Raw genomic sequence first — 15145 nt, forward strand, 5'->3', positions numbered from 1 at the left:
GTTCATTACATGGGGGTTGATTCACATCCTGAATTGTAAATGTGATCTAAAAAGATAAGATTTCAAATAGATAGAAATAAAGCAGCAGCTTGGAAAACCAACAAATTGAACAAGTACAGCCTTAAGAGCAACTGCAAGATAAAGGAACTTCTTCTATCCACCCAATATCAATAAATTACCCTTGAGTTAAGTCTAACTTTTGATAGCAACATATCGTGAAGTTTGTAAGCTATAAAACTATTTTACAGCCGAAATGACACACCTTGTTTAAGTGTCCCTCAAGGGTACATCCTCTGCCCCCAGCACATATCAGTCATGCAAGGTTTATTAGGACCCTTCCCAGAAATAATCAATGACATCCAGGAAGAGGGTACTAGGAAGTTAGTCACATCCTGTTCTTGTCCTTGGTGCTGAACAGACAATCGACCAGGGTTATTCAACCATCCGTCTTGTAAATTCAACTCACAGTCATATCCTGTTTAGTAGTTAAACACATCTGTCACAGTAATATCCTTTATGAAAGTATAGCTGTTTGCCAATTAGAAAGTTTTGACAAGATAATACAGGGCTTTTGCATGTGTCTCGTCGTTGGTAATGTATTGGCCTAATTAGTAGTATTTGTTTCAGATTTTGACTTCTCAGTTTCCTTTTCTTATCATTTAAATCATGATTATACTAAAGTAAGGAAAGAATGAAACATTTTGTATCAATAATCATTAGAAAAAAGCAAAAAGAGAGATGGCAAGATAGTTACATGTACATTGGATTAACCCACTAATGTTGCCTTTGCTTCTTCTACACACACTTGCCTTTTCTTTTCTCTTCGTCTTTGTTTCCATTGTCATTACAATTGCCCCAACAATCGCTACCTTCAGCATTGTTGTTTACAAAGAAAGGATATAGATTTTTTTCTCCATTTAGAACACGAGAGCTTGCCTGGGAGAAATAGTCTGATTATATTGACCCATTGATAATAGGGTACGAGATGGGAAACTGGGATTTCCTTAGGGACCCAGTAGTGAAACAGGCTTCGCCTGATAGATGATAAAAACATATTCCTAAGAGGGACATTCAAGTATTGAATTGTGGAGGTAGAATATTCTATGCATATTGATTTTTGCCGTGTTGTATACTGGCTGGTATTATGTTCACACCCTCTGAAGGAGAGGTCCCAATAAATAGCGATAAAAACTTGTACGGCCGCGTTAGATCGCGGTAGATTGGGGGAAACGATTGTGCGATCTGTAAAAGTCACCGAACTTGGCCGTTTTCCCTGTACATCAATTGTGGGAATAGGAGCTTTGATTGTTTGGGCATTTACGTAGTTTGGATTTCTTTTTAAAGATATCCGTACTTGTACCTTTGTTAGTGCTATATCAGTATATGTGTAAAACAAACATATGCACACCTAACAAAGGAAGACTCGCTCAAATATCTAATGTCATCATTAAACTATGATGTAATGGAAACACTCTGTAAGTTACAGTTCGTCTAAATATGTTTTTTAAGAGTAAGGAAGAAGTATGCAAACTATAGATTTATAGATGAAACACAGTGTGCCCCAAATAGCAATTACTCAAGCAACTGCTGGATATGATGTTTGAAACGGTCAGACATTTCATATAACATCTGTTGTTATACATGTACATGGTACATATACAAACAAAGTGTAGCGTAGCTTTTCTGTTGTTATCTTTGTATCTAACTTACTATATTTATCCCGATGAGGCATTAATATTATTATTGTCATTCATTACTAAATCTTTTGAAAAGGTTTTATACATGCAATTAGTGAACGAAACACTTGATGAAATGTTTTTTAAAAAGACTTCATAAAGTATTGACTTGTACAATTAGGTTTAGCATACATGTGTACATTGTATGTTCAATGGAGGATAGCCACACATCTAGCACATAAAAGGGAAACAAAAAGCACACCTATTTGAAAGAATAATGGTCCTTCCCGGTGTGAGTGGATCAAATAAATTGTCAGGATATTCAGCTTGTAAGTTGTTAAGGCCACAGCAAGTAAATTGGCAAACATGGTGTGTTGTAGTCTAATAATTCTGTAGAATTGACACTAGGGATGTAGCCATGACTGTAGTTGCAGAAGTGAAACTTGTTGGATAGTTGTAAAAGTGATAATATGAAAGCCATGAATGTAGTTGCCAACTTGGCAAGTGTTACCAGTGTACCACACTAGTGTCACTTTTACATAATTGTACTTCACTTCTTGAATACAGGAATGAATACGTTGTTAGTTGTGATGCTACTTTTTGTCCCATCAAGTCTTGTTACGACGTTTATGGTGTCTATTTAAAAAAAATTAGCCATCTTGTTTTTTTTTTACCCATCTTGTTTTTTTCCGTGCTATCTCATTATTTTTGCATAGGATGTCATCTATAAAATTCACTTGCTGTGGCCTAAGTGCAAACCTGGTGTGTTATACATGGAGGTGGTTTACCGGGTATGCAAAACAAAAATTCATTCACTGAAGTAACTAAAGTACCCCCTGCATTTCTTAATAGAGCTGGTAGAGGGCCCAACTTATGTTTCCTCTTCCAAATCACAGGAGCTATCCACCTACCAAAAATTGTGACAAAAGTTCCTCAGCATCACCATAGAATTTAGAAAGTCACTAGGAGGCTCAAAATTAGTGTACTGGTACAGAAAATTCAGGTCCAGGTATGGTTCAGGTCCAAAGGATCAGGTCCAGGTCCAGACCTGAAACTGGAACTAATTTTCTGTAAAAACTTATGAATGGGCAATACTCAAAATAATGGTTCATTTTACTACAAGTGATTCTGTTTGGTGAAGTATATGAGGTCCACCAGCATTTTAAAACCCTCTCTTCATGTATAAACAACATTAACTGCCACTGTTTTACTGTAGAAACTTGGTACAAATGACTATCAACTCTCCCTTACTTTGCTCTTGCTATTTTCTTGGACTTGTAGTCTCCCAAAACTGTGAACATCTGCTGGTATTATCTGCTCATTTCCAAAATCTTGTACACGGATTTTTTTCTGGTCCGATTTTTCCTGACCGGCCGAACAAGACAAAACCCTTTTGTATCGGTACTAGTATCGGTACCCACCCCTTCTCAAAAGCTGATCGTTTCTTCCTTTGCTACATCGGTTGTGCGTCGATGTAGGTTAGACATCCAGGTAATAAGATACGCCAAAAATAGTTACTCAAGCAACTGGATATGATTTTGAAACGGTCAGACGTTTCGGATACAATCCACTATCCTTCGTCAGTGACACTGAAGAGATACAGTTTTAGTTACAGGAGCTAAAGTAGTGCTATGTCAACAAAACTTTTAGCTCCTGTAACTAAAACAACAGGAGCTAATTGACTCATTTGCATTAACTGTGTCTTACTCTTAGCCTTGCTATCCTTTGAAATTCAAATTATCTTCAGCTTGACTTTGGCTTAGCTTTGTTTTTTTTGGAATCCAAATTGTCTCAGTCTGAATTCTTACAACCTTTCCTATTGGACATCTGAAATTATCTTCATTCATAGTTAGAGTATAAAAGACCTGTTTCTTCCAGATCTCTTCAGTGTCACTGACGAAGGATAGTGGACTCTATCCGAAACGTCTGACCGTTTCAAAATCATATCCAGTTGCTTGAGTAACTATTCTTGGCATACATCGGTAGTGCTCTATCCTTGATGATCATGTGTTCAGGGGAAGGACACACGCACATCCCCGGAGACAAACGGTTCACAGAAGTCCCCAGAAATTGAGGAAAACTGGGAACTCGATCGATATCTATCGAATCACAACATTCCAAATCAAGTTATGCAACCTTGAGGGGGCAAGGCTCAAGGAAAATTGCCATTTTCATTCCCGTCCAACCGTCAAGGCTGCATGTTATTATGTAACGTGGTCTCGTTGAATTTGGAAAGTCATTACCCAAACCCTATTACGGCAACATGTATGAGGAGTTCTTGTTTGAACTTGTACCCGTGTAAAATATTATAGTTAACCAAAAAAATAGATTTGCTAAGTTGCAACATAAAGTTTTATGTGATTTCTTATTTGTGAGCATCATAATCTTTTGTCGTTACATGTTGTAAGTTCTTTTGCGTAGTTTGTCATAGTCTGGATAGACTGAGTGACAGAGAGAGAGAGAGAATTATTCATGTTGTTGTTGTTTTTTCTTTTCAAAATAGTCATTCTTATTGCAAAGCTGAGTCTTACAGTAGACACATATTGGGACAACTTAAAGTTTGTATTGTGATTCCGATGTGTATGACTAAAGGATACACATGTGAAACCCTATAGAAAACATACTGTAGCTAATATCCATGACCAATTGCTCCACCCACAGAAGCTACCAATTGCTCCACCCCAGCCTACTATGCTCTCCTCCTAGGAGTGATTGATTACCATGAAACCCATGAGAAACACATTGGAATCACAGCCTCTAATTGGCCATAAGGAAACCTTTCAGATTTGTATCCTCCAAAGCAAACATTAGGAACTGTCTGACTAGGGAAAAAAGGGAAGATACACAAAATCTCCTCTTCTGCTGGGTGTGTTTCTCCAGCAATTCCACTGAGTTTCGACTATTATACTGAGCATTGGAAGGGTGCAATTCCTATATATGGATGATGTCTATGGTGCTGAAAGTTGTTAACTTCAGGAAGATGGAGGTTTTGGGGGTTCTTTTTGGGTCTGAACAACTTATAACTATATATTTCAACAACTGCTTGATGGATTGCCATGTTTCTGGCAGGTGTGTAGGTCGGGCTATTACGTTGTTGTGGTTCAATTTTGGGCCTCCTGTTGGATGACCTCGGTACTGCAGCACCTTTTAAAAAATTTCTTTGGTCCTGGACTTGCTGTAGTGTTTTTGTCGCTTTTGTGTGGATATTTGAGTTTTGGGTAGAATATCTTTTATGTGATACGTGGGTAGCTGTTTTTGGGCCCTCTGTTGGTTGACCTTGGTACTGCAGGAGGACTTGTGATTTTGTATTGTAACCTCCTTGGTAACAAAATAATGTAGTCTAGTAAAACCTGTATAAGGTCCGATATGATTATATGGATTGCATCTTTTGGGCATCTTAAGATCAATGCGAGCGTATGAAAACAAAATTTTGAAATCAAAAGTTGTCGTCATTATGAAATGTGGCCAAGAAGATTGCACAGATAGTACAATGTACATGGTATACCAAATAACAAATTCTCTATCTTTGTTCTTTCCCATCTTCTTTCATATTGAAAGACTTAGATATGTATACTTTGGGGTCTTCATTTGTATTCATTTTCCAATTTTTTAATAATTTTTTTCTTTAATTCAGGACATACATTTTCTCATGTACACCTTTTTGTATGACTTACAATATTGTACTTTTTATGGAAATAATATTTTATACAGTAAATCCCTTCCTTTAGTTTGTTACTAATGTTATGAATAAAAGGCATTGTTTTTAGACTGAAATTATGTGTATGTGGCTCTGAATGGCAATATTTACAGGTTTATGATAGCAAAACCTGTATCATTTTTCTTGGGATTTAACTTTTTTTTTATAAAAATGAAAAAAAAAATGCACAGGTGAATCCGAGAAGCAAGAAATGAAATTGGTGTGGCCTTACTTTCAAGTCGTGATGATTGAAATTCAACCAGATGATTTCTGCGGGCCTTGCTATGAACCACATTCTTTGGATGACATAGACTGACGACTTGTTAGAATAACAGAGTACTTTTGACGTCATTGGATATTTTTAGTTTGAAACCTTGACCTTTGTCTACAGTTGTTTGGGTATTAACTTGATCGATGGTTCCAGGAAACAATTCATAACAAAAAAAAATCATTCAGGGACAATGACAGAACCAGAAATAAAAAATTTGATGTAAATTTCTTCATACTGTTTGTGATTGCTGATAAATTTTATTGAATTTTACCAACTAAAAGCAGTTGGAATGTTGATAGCATGCTTTTTGTTAAATTTTTTTGGTGAATTTATGCCTTTAGGCTGCAATGTGTTACAAATAAGTCATTGTCATTCAGTCATTATTTTTATTGAATTGCCCATTTCAAAAGGTGGTGGAATGGTAATGCTATGTTTTTTGCTTAAAAGATATTTTTTTCTATTTTTAGATTTTGAGGCTCTAAAGTAGTAATTTCAGTTTACTGATATGGCTCTTTGGCTGTCTCCGATCCCCTAACACAGCTTTGACATGTATTATCAGTGCCGCCTGACAAGAGAAGGGGCCCGAAACCCCGTCCGGTGTAATCCATGTGTTCCGTGTGCCATCCCCAGGAATCCATTCTTTCTACAGGAAAACTGGGAATACGAAAATCAATACGGAACAATAGAGGCCTGGCTGCTCTGTTGATGAATTCCGCTTGAATGCTGCTCTTGTTGCCGTTTGGGGGCCGCGGGGTTTGCTTCCGCGTTGACCCCGGACCTTTGGGTCCGCCAAGTTGTAAATAATCATACCGGGCAACAACGCCGTCCTGTTTACAAAAACCCTTCGGCGACGAATCAAACAAGTCGTTCGGCCTGCGTTGTTGGAATTGCCGGCGATCTTTTCCCTTTGCTTGAAAATTAAGTACGATGCAATTAATGCGGCCGCCCTCTCTCCCTCGTTCTGTCCAGTCGATAATACATTATTGATGGCGCAACTCTGGTAGGGTTCTAAACGGTGATCTATCCTGCGGCGGTAACCCAACCAGAATTGGGGGATAGTTGTGGTTAATGAAATTAAGTGCCGGGCGGTAATGTATGGGACCCAGATCCCTAGCAGCTTGTTTTTTTTGCCCTCCCCCCTCTACTGCATATTCCACCACCACATCTGTGTGTATCCACATGAACCTATGACTGTGATATTCAAATAAGCGTCAGAAAGGATTGCCAGGATTGATTATGCATATGTAAGCAGGTGAACAAGGCACAGTGCAGGGGCCCTTTCATTGGTGCTAATAAAATGATTGATTATGATCCAGGCTGATTGGTTTCCATTTCATTTCGGAGGTGTTGCGTCTCGCTTGAGCGAGCCATAATTCCGACAGCCCCGGCCACACCTGCTCTCCTACCTGCCGCGGATCGCTCGCGGGCGGCGGTGACGACACGTACCTGTGCCTCACCCCGGGGGCCCCGTAGGGTGGGGGAGTTTCAGCGTTAACTCACTCGGGGGTCCACATTCATGTTTAGAATACGTGTGCTGGGGCCTTGTTACATTCATACAATCCCAAACTAAAAGCATCCATAACATATAGTGGTGCACAGGTCTTTTGAAAATTCAGTTTGATATTACAGGAGATAATATTTTTCAGCTTTGTGGGTGGTCGGTTCTGTAGCACACTGCGTTAAAAAATCATACAATGTAGAAATCGCACAATGTCCCACAACATATCTGACAGCATCTAGAACACACCCCTTAAAGTCTATTAACGGAAATTGCACTCTGAACTTCAAAATTTTAACATGTGCAATTTTAAAGGTTTGATGATTTTTCCTGACACTTGAATTTCGAGAATTTGACTTTAATGCAATTGTGGTGTATTTTCATACACCCTTACACAAATACATGTAAATTAGATATCCACTGGTGCACTCACAGTGTAAAATTGGATTTACACCCCCAATATCTGCTATACAAGTGCATAATTTGTAATATATCCAATATCTCAAGTTATGACTGTTACCATGGACATGTAGTGCTGTTATCCGCATGTGTTTGGGCATTTCCTTACCCTTGAAGTTTACACATGTTCACGTATACAAACATACGCACACATATACGTGTACATTGTACATGTACCACGCACTTCCGCGTGAATGTTCTTAAACACACGTACTCCCCTGCCCGGGGTGTGACCTGAATGCATTGCTCATGGGTGACTTGCGTGCTGCGAGGGGATGTTCGTACCCCGCTGTTTTGTTTGATACAGTCGATCGGTTTAATAATTGATGCGGTAATAGCGGCAGTTAAAGTACGTCGGCGCTATCCGCGTGTGTTTGGGCGTTCCCTTACTCTTGAACCTTACACGGAAATTGCAAACTTAGAATCAGAACATGTATTTGTGATATCATGTGGACATAATGTAAATACAATGGGATGAGGAAAAAATTGTGTGGTGGGCTCGGAATGTTGTATTGCTTTTTGAGCTGTCAGTCACAACAAGCTAGCCAATGGGAGGGCTCCGTTTTCATGGTGACAAGTACGTCCGGCGGTTCCGTGCATGATCGGGGTCTCAACGATTATTCAAATGGGGAGGAAGTGGATCCACGTGTATGTCATCCCAAGTGGGGAGTAATGGGATTTGTCAGCATTAAGTGCAGTGAAGTACGCCCCTGCTCGCTGAACTAGCTCCCCGATTGTTCTCAAATCCCAGAAGGGCTGTGGACCTAAAGCGTATTCGGGATTAAGGCCACACCAATTCTATTTGTTGTTTGTCGGATTTTTTCAGACAAAAATTGGGGTGGGTCGGTCGAAAAAAAAAAAAAAATTATGCAAAAAGTCGGGGGTAGGACTAGGAGAGATCAAGTGGCTTACTCACTACAGTGCATGGTGCTACAGTAAACTTAAAACCAATACGAACATTCTTTTTTCCCGCTACGCCAAAATTAAATTCCTGCGAACTTAAATGCATTTACAGTACTGCAAAGGTTTTAGATATTTTGGATATCAAAAAAAGGCTTTATCCTATATCATGTCGTATTATTATGATAATATAATTATGCCCAGAAATTTGAGTTTGGCTAATAACAGCATTACCCAAGCGCATTGTAGTCTCTAATCCCTTTTCACGATGAATTGTCTTCCTTAGATGAATATCTTCAAACTTTAATCTGCTGATAAAGCTGTTTCGTAATTTTCAAGTGCTAGATTGTCAAACTGTTTGCTTGCTGAAATTCCACATAAAGTGTTCATGATTATTGGTGTGTACCTAAAGCCTGGACTTGGAATTGAATCTAAGATAAAAAAAAGTCCAAAAAAAACCCCCTGAATGTCCGGAGCCAAGTCCGGACCTGCAAAAAGCAATCTGTCTCTTATATTGCCTTTTTTTGTTCTTTTTTAAAACCTTCCATAGACAGTGAAATTTTCACTGAGACAAAAAAACTTTTCGGGTTTACACTGGCTGTATATAATTGTATAATTGCATGAATTTTTACATTGCATTTGAATTCATAACATGTAATTTTATATGCACAATCCTCCCTCCCCCTCAAAAACATTTCTAGTGCACATAATATGCAATGATGGGCTCAGGTCCGGACTTAAAGTCCGGACCTGAACCTGAACTGCTGGACCTGAATCCGGACCTGAACCTGAATATGAGTTTAGGTACGCATGCACCACTATTCATGATCCAACAGAACCACTTTGTATGACCTAAAATTGACTACTTTTTAGCCTAGCCCCACTGTGCTGAATGGAGGTGTGTAATTCTGCCCTTATTGCCAATAGACAAGGCAGACGCCATAACTGCATAAGACTCAATTCTGTCTGGCCCGGAGACAGCTACCGAGTTGTAAAATGATGAATTTGTTAATTGTATTGTCTTAGAGCGGGATTTATATGGTCTGTGTCTATGATAAGGGAATTAAGGGGTTCTAACGAGGATGAAACTGAGAGGACCATTTGATGGACACCCAGGAGCAATAGACAGGGTGGGCGGGGTCGGATCCAGGGTTGTAGCCAGCCTTAAGTCATTTTCCGTCCCCTCAATTTTGAATCCTATCAAGCACCCATGGCACGAGACATTGGCACAACACTCTTAGGGGGGTACGGGTTAAAATTTTGAAATCTACACCCTCTGAAACGCTATTTCCTGCATTTTGAGGTGTAAATTGTGCTGGTAGACTTTAAAGCTGTTCAACATCTGTTTTGGTGAAAAATAACAAAAGGAAGAAAGTTTTTTTTATATCATAGCATATCGATTTTCCTGTATCACGGAGGACGGAATTGGCAAATTTCTGTTCTGTCCCCAGCTGCAAAAATTCCGTCAAAGGACGGAAGGACGGGTGCTGGCTACATAACCCTGGTTGGATCAATAAATACAGCCAGGCTGCAGTCAGGGAGACAAGCCCCAACGGTGTTGTCTTCTGCCCATGTATTGAACCCTCCAATCCACTCTTTAATAGCAGGATTGCATGCTGCAATTTTCCTTTTGTTATGCGCGCCATACGCTGAAGAAGAAAGAGATAGCGATTCCGGTGTTTTCTTTCTTTGCGTCTTTTTTTTTTTTTTTAAAGTTTACTAATTGCAAGTTTCTGTATTTTCCATATTGTAAAGGTTTTGTTGTCACAGTTTTAACCAGGAGCTTTCATTAAAAGGGGCTTTTATTATTTTTTTACGACGAAAGCTCCTTGGTGTTAACACTGTATAACATGTATTGACGATTTGTGTCTATAGTAGAAAACTTTGAAATCATTTTACAATGTACATGTAAATCTATGTGTCATAAATGTTTGTTATGTTTTTCCCGGTCACCAGGTCCAACAAAACAGGCAGGGGTCGGTTGATTTATTTTTATTTTTATCGCGCACCATAGGGCGAGCCTAATGGTATTTTGCGAAAATGTTGCCATTCTACTTCTCTTTCTGTTGTCCTAAGCTACTTCATCATTTGTCAATACTAGCCTCAATGATTATAATAATACACAGCCAAAAAAATATAAACAAGTCTAGTGAGAATAACAAAACGTACCTTTTCATATACACGTATCATAAAACAATGGATTCTGGAAGTCTACTTCTGCAAAGTTAACTCACTAGGTATCCACTCAAAGCAGGCTTTTGGCTAGGATTTTATTATAGGGGTCCAAATTTCTTGGTGAGTCGCGGTAAGTGATATAGGCACCACTATTGTAAGGGGTCTGGGGGCATCCAAGAAGAGTTTTCAAGAATTTTAAGTGGAAATGGCGCATTCTTAGGTATCCTGAGGGGCAAAATTATTGAGTGATCATGAGGTCACAGTAGAAGACCGTGACCACTAATAACCTAGTAGCATCCCTGTCAGTCAAAATTCCATGCTTGTCAAAGGATCTGGTCCCCAGTGTCTAGTGCGTCCAATTTCTTGTTATTTTAAGAAAAGCGTGTCCAGATGAAGCCAAGACGCATGCCTGGCTAAAAGCCTGACTCAAGGCATCTATTCGTCAACATTGGAAGCGTGCACACAAAGGCTGCAATCGATCGCGCGCCATTTAGGAAATTGGTCAGTATGCTCCCTGAGATATTGGAGGCGGGCTGCATGGCCAAGCGGTTATCAATCCAACTTCTTGGACACAGGGTCGCGGGTTCAAATCCCAGCTGAGCTGTCGGTGTTCTCAACCCTGATTTGTAAACCTCTAGTCTCGCAATGTGTAAGGACAGCTACACCTTTTAGTACATTTTAAAAATAATCAATGAATCCTCATAACTATTAGTGTAAATGACACGCTACACTCAACATGTTGATCTACATAAATAGGTACGAATAATAAAAAAATTATCTACGTACGTGTAGGCAATACGCTTGTCTGTTTAGTTCAGTATTATAGATGTAGTACTTGGAATAGTAGACCTTACGAAAGACGCTGTACCAATGATGTTAACTTATCAATCAGAGTAGGGGCTCTATTAATACACCACTGTTTGAGACTTTACAGTTCAGTTCTACATGGCGTTACAAAGGCAATGAACTACACAAGTAACAGATTATAGGACTAAGGCACGATCTAGACACGGTTTTTCCCGATATCGGCGAGCCAACAACCTCTCGCCGACAGCTTTTTTTCAGCGTCTAGATGGAACTGCAATATCGCCATAAAGATATCGGGAAAATTTCTCCCAAAAGGTCCGGACCATTCGTACGATAGCTTAGCAGGGGTCCCCGATAGCTTAGCAGGGGTCCCCGACAGCTTCCGCGCGCGTGTATACATGTGTCCTGACTTCGGGAAGGCTCATTAGCATATAGCACGGGCTCATTAGGCTATATACAAAATGTAGCTGTTTATGACTGCAAGCGCCACGGGTGTCCCGTGGCCAACGTTCCAGATCCCTCCCGACACATCCACAGATATCGGTAAAAACTGTGTATAGATTGGGCCTAAGAGGATGAATGATCATAGATTTTGAGTCCAGATTTCGGATCCGGTCAACTTGAGGCGATGGTCATCTTGTGGAAGTGGTCGTTAACCAAGTTTGACTGTTATACAGAAAATGAACTAAACTGAAATGCTGAGGTTTTTTTCTTCTTTTTCACCTTTCCTACCAGATCAGCGGCCCCCCACAATGGCTTCACCATCGTGAACAGACTGAGTATGAACAACCTGACGGAGCCGATCACCAAAGACCTGGAGTTCCAGCTACAGGACCCCTTCCTGCTCTACAGAAATGCACAACGTACGTATTATTTATTCTTGGCCTCCAGTATACAGTATTGTAATAATCTTATAACAGTGCCCTATCCCAATCAGGTTTTGCACCCCTGGAGAAAAGCATAAAGTTTGAAAGGTCACTAGGGGTGGCTACCGGTTTAGAAAATTCAGGTCCGGTTCAGGTCCAAAGGATTAGGTCCAGGTCCGGACCTGAACCTGGACCTGATTCAGTATGACTCATACCAATGGTCCATTTCACTACAAAGAAGTCTGTTTGGTGGAGTATTAGACTTAAACTGGCGTTTTAAAATCAACACTAGAGTCCATTCCAAGACACCATGCGGATGTTTGTGGCCATTGTTTAGAATTGATTTTAAAGTTTTGTAATTATATGTCTAGGACATTTGATACTTCAGAAATATTTGCAACAATGTTTCAACTTTATAAATATTTCCCTGGTCCTGTAAAACTTTGGAAATATTCATCGTGTGGAATTGGATACTTCTAATGGTTTCTAAATAATGATAACAGCATTCTACCATTATCTACCATTTTCTACCATTTTTTGTAAATGGTTCAGTGGGCTGGGAAGATAGCTATTCACACATCGTTGCAAAGTATGGTTGGGTGCCATGAAACAATGGCCCACCACAAAGGATCCACCAGTGAAATCTAAAAATATACAGATACAACAATAGGGCTTACTTTTATGGGGGCAATAAACTAATTTAACCATTTGGCGAGGTTTACTATTTTTTGTAAATATTTGTAAATGTGAAATAATCACACAGAGGTTTCACAATTATTCTAAATAAAGATATTTTTGTACAGTTACTTTCAAAATGTTTCTAAAATATTCAAAGGAATTCAAATATATGAGTACTTTCTCAGTCAAATTTTTAAAAATAATTTAATTATTGTGGCTCAGATATTCTTTTATTCAAAATAATTCAGACTAATTATAAATATCGCCTAAAAACCCTCATGGTGTCTTGGAATGGACTCTAACTGCACAACTAAATTTGGTAGAAATTACTATAAACTCTACTCTACTTCACTCTTGTTATTTTCCACTACCTGCAAGCGCCAAAACGTGTGACTGCCTGATAAAATAATCTGTTAATTTTGTAATCGGTCCAACATCCGGTCCACCTAATTTTTTTAGGTCTGGTTTTTCTGGACCGGTCCAGTAAAAAAAAACGGTTTCGTGCCGGTACGCTGTACCGATACCCCTAAAAGTCACTATTCAATTCCAAAGGGACATTCTTATATTCACCTTGTATCATTACATTAATTTTGAAGCCAAACATAGTAGGAAACGTTAACAATTGGTAACCTCGTATCATAAAGAACGGGACGTTCTGCTGCAGTACTTTAACAAGCCACTTGGGGGCCCAAATTCTGCAATTGTTTCAAGGCCTTGTTAAGACCTAGTACTCAAATACAACGTATCAAGACAATCCATTCAGCCATTCTAGAATTATCATGTTCACAGACACACACACACGCAAATGCTGCTGAAAACAAAACCTTCTTTACGGAGGTTAAGAGTAATGTCGAACACATATCAAAGAGACAGTACATTGGGCAAGTAGGTCAACTTACTTAGCACCTCCATGTTTTATTCTATTCATCAGCCAGTCTTCATATAATACAATTTGGTCTACATGCCTGATTTATAGGGTTGGACACTATTTCAGCAAAGACAAACTCTAAGACGATTTTTGACATCACAAGAGTGTCTCTATATAGGGGCTAGGGAAAAAAATTTGTATTCAATGACATGGTTATTTGATCTACCGTAGCAAAAAACTTCGGATGCTACCAATGCAAGGGACATAAGATTTCCGACTTAACTTTGACTTGAAAAATGTTCTCCATAATAGAAAAAGGGGCTATAATTATCATAAACCAGTAAAACAGACCCGCTGAGCATAGTCTCCTTTCTTATGATGCTCAATTTAACAGGAAAAATCAAAATACGCTGTTGAAAATACCAATGATCCTTCTTGAGTTTCACACTGTCAAACTGTTTTGCTTGATCACCTTGGCCGCAATCTAAAGAAAATAGTTTTTAAAAAGAGAAAATCCCTACCTACCAGCCCAATCTATTTCAGTGACACAATCCTAAGCAAAAAAAAAGTTTTTTGTTCAGCCTAGCCAGTAGCCTGTTATGACTAAGGCCCAATCTACACACAGTTTTTACCGATATCTGTGGAGATGTCGGGAGGGATCTAGAACGTAGGGGGCCGGACACCCATGGCGCTTGCAGTCATAAACATATAGCAAGATTTTCCAAATGGCGTTATATGCTAATGAGCCTTCCCGAAGTCGGGAAGCATGTACAAGTGTGCGAAGCTGTCGGGGACCCTGCTAAGCTATCGGTAAAGTATCGTACGAATGGTCCGGACCTTTCGGGAGAAATTTTCCCGATATCTTGACGGCGATATTGCAGTTCCATCTAGACGCTGAAAAAAAGCTGTCGGCGAGAGGTTGTTGGCTCGCCGATATCGGGAAAAACCGTGTCTAGATCGTGCCTAAGACAAGTTGTAATCATCACCAAACTAGGTCAGCTTTTCATCCCAGAATTGCGGCCCTGCATGACAAACGATCGACAGAAGAGATGAACTGATGAATTGACGGATGAGTTATGCCCGGGCCGGACTCTGTCAATACAATTTTGCCATCGCGTATCGACCGGGAACTGCGACCGAGCGGCCAGCCACGTAATATATGATCATGAGATCATTGATATGATTAAACGCTGGGTGATATAATGTCTTGACAATACCGATCTTCCGCCGTCTTCTAACATCCTGAAATT

General features: G+C 39.5%; 2 protein-coding genes across 2 annotated transcripts in view; one reads left to right on the forward strand and one right to left on the reverse strand.

The window, feature by feature from the left end:
• Positions 1-15145, reverse strand: part of LOC118415799 (voltage-dependent L-type calcium channel subunit alpha-1D-like) — a gene marked incomplete in the record, with an annotated part of 160687 nt that overhangs the window by 139955 nt on the left and 5587 nt on the right.
• LOC118415801 (mRNA-decapping enzyme 1A-like) overlaps positions 1-15145 on the forward strand; it is a 39922-nt gene that overhangs the window by 7254 nt on the left and 17523 nt on the right. The window contains exon 3 of the mRNA XM_035820627.1: positions 12219-12346. Within this exon, the coding sequence (XP_035676520.1) occupies positions 12219-12346 (128 nt within the window). The remainder of the gene's footprint in view (positions 1-12218; positions 12347-15145) is intronic.

Source organism: Branchiostoma floridae, chromosome 5 (assembly GCF_000003815.2).
Source record: "Branchiostoma floridae strain S238N-H82 chromosome 5, Bfl_VNyyK, whole genome shotgun sequence".
NCBI lineage: Eukaryota > Metazoa > Chordata > Leptocardii > Amphioxiformes > Branchiostomatidae > Branchiostoma > Branchiostoma floridae.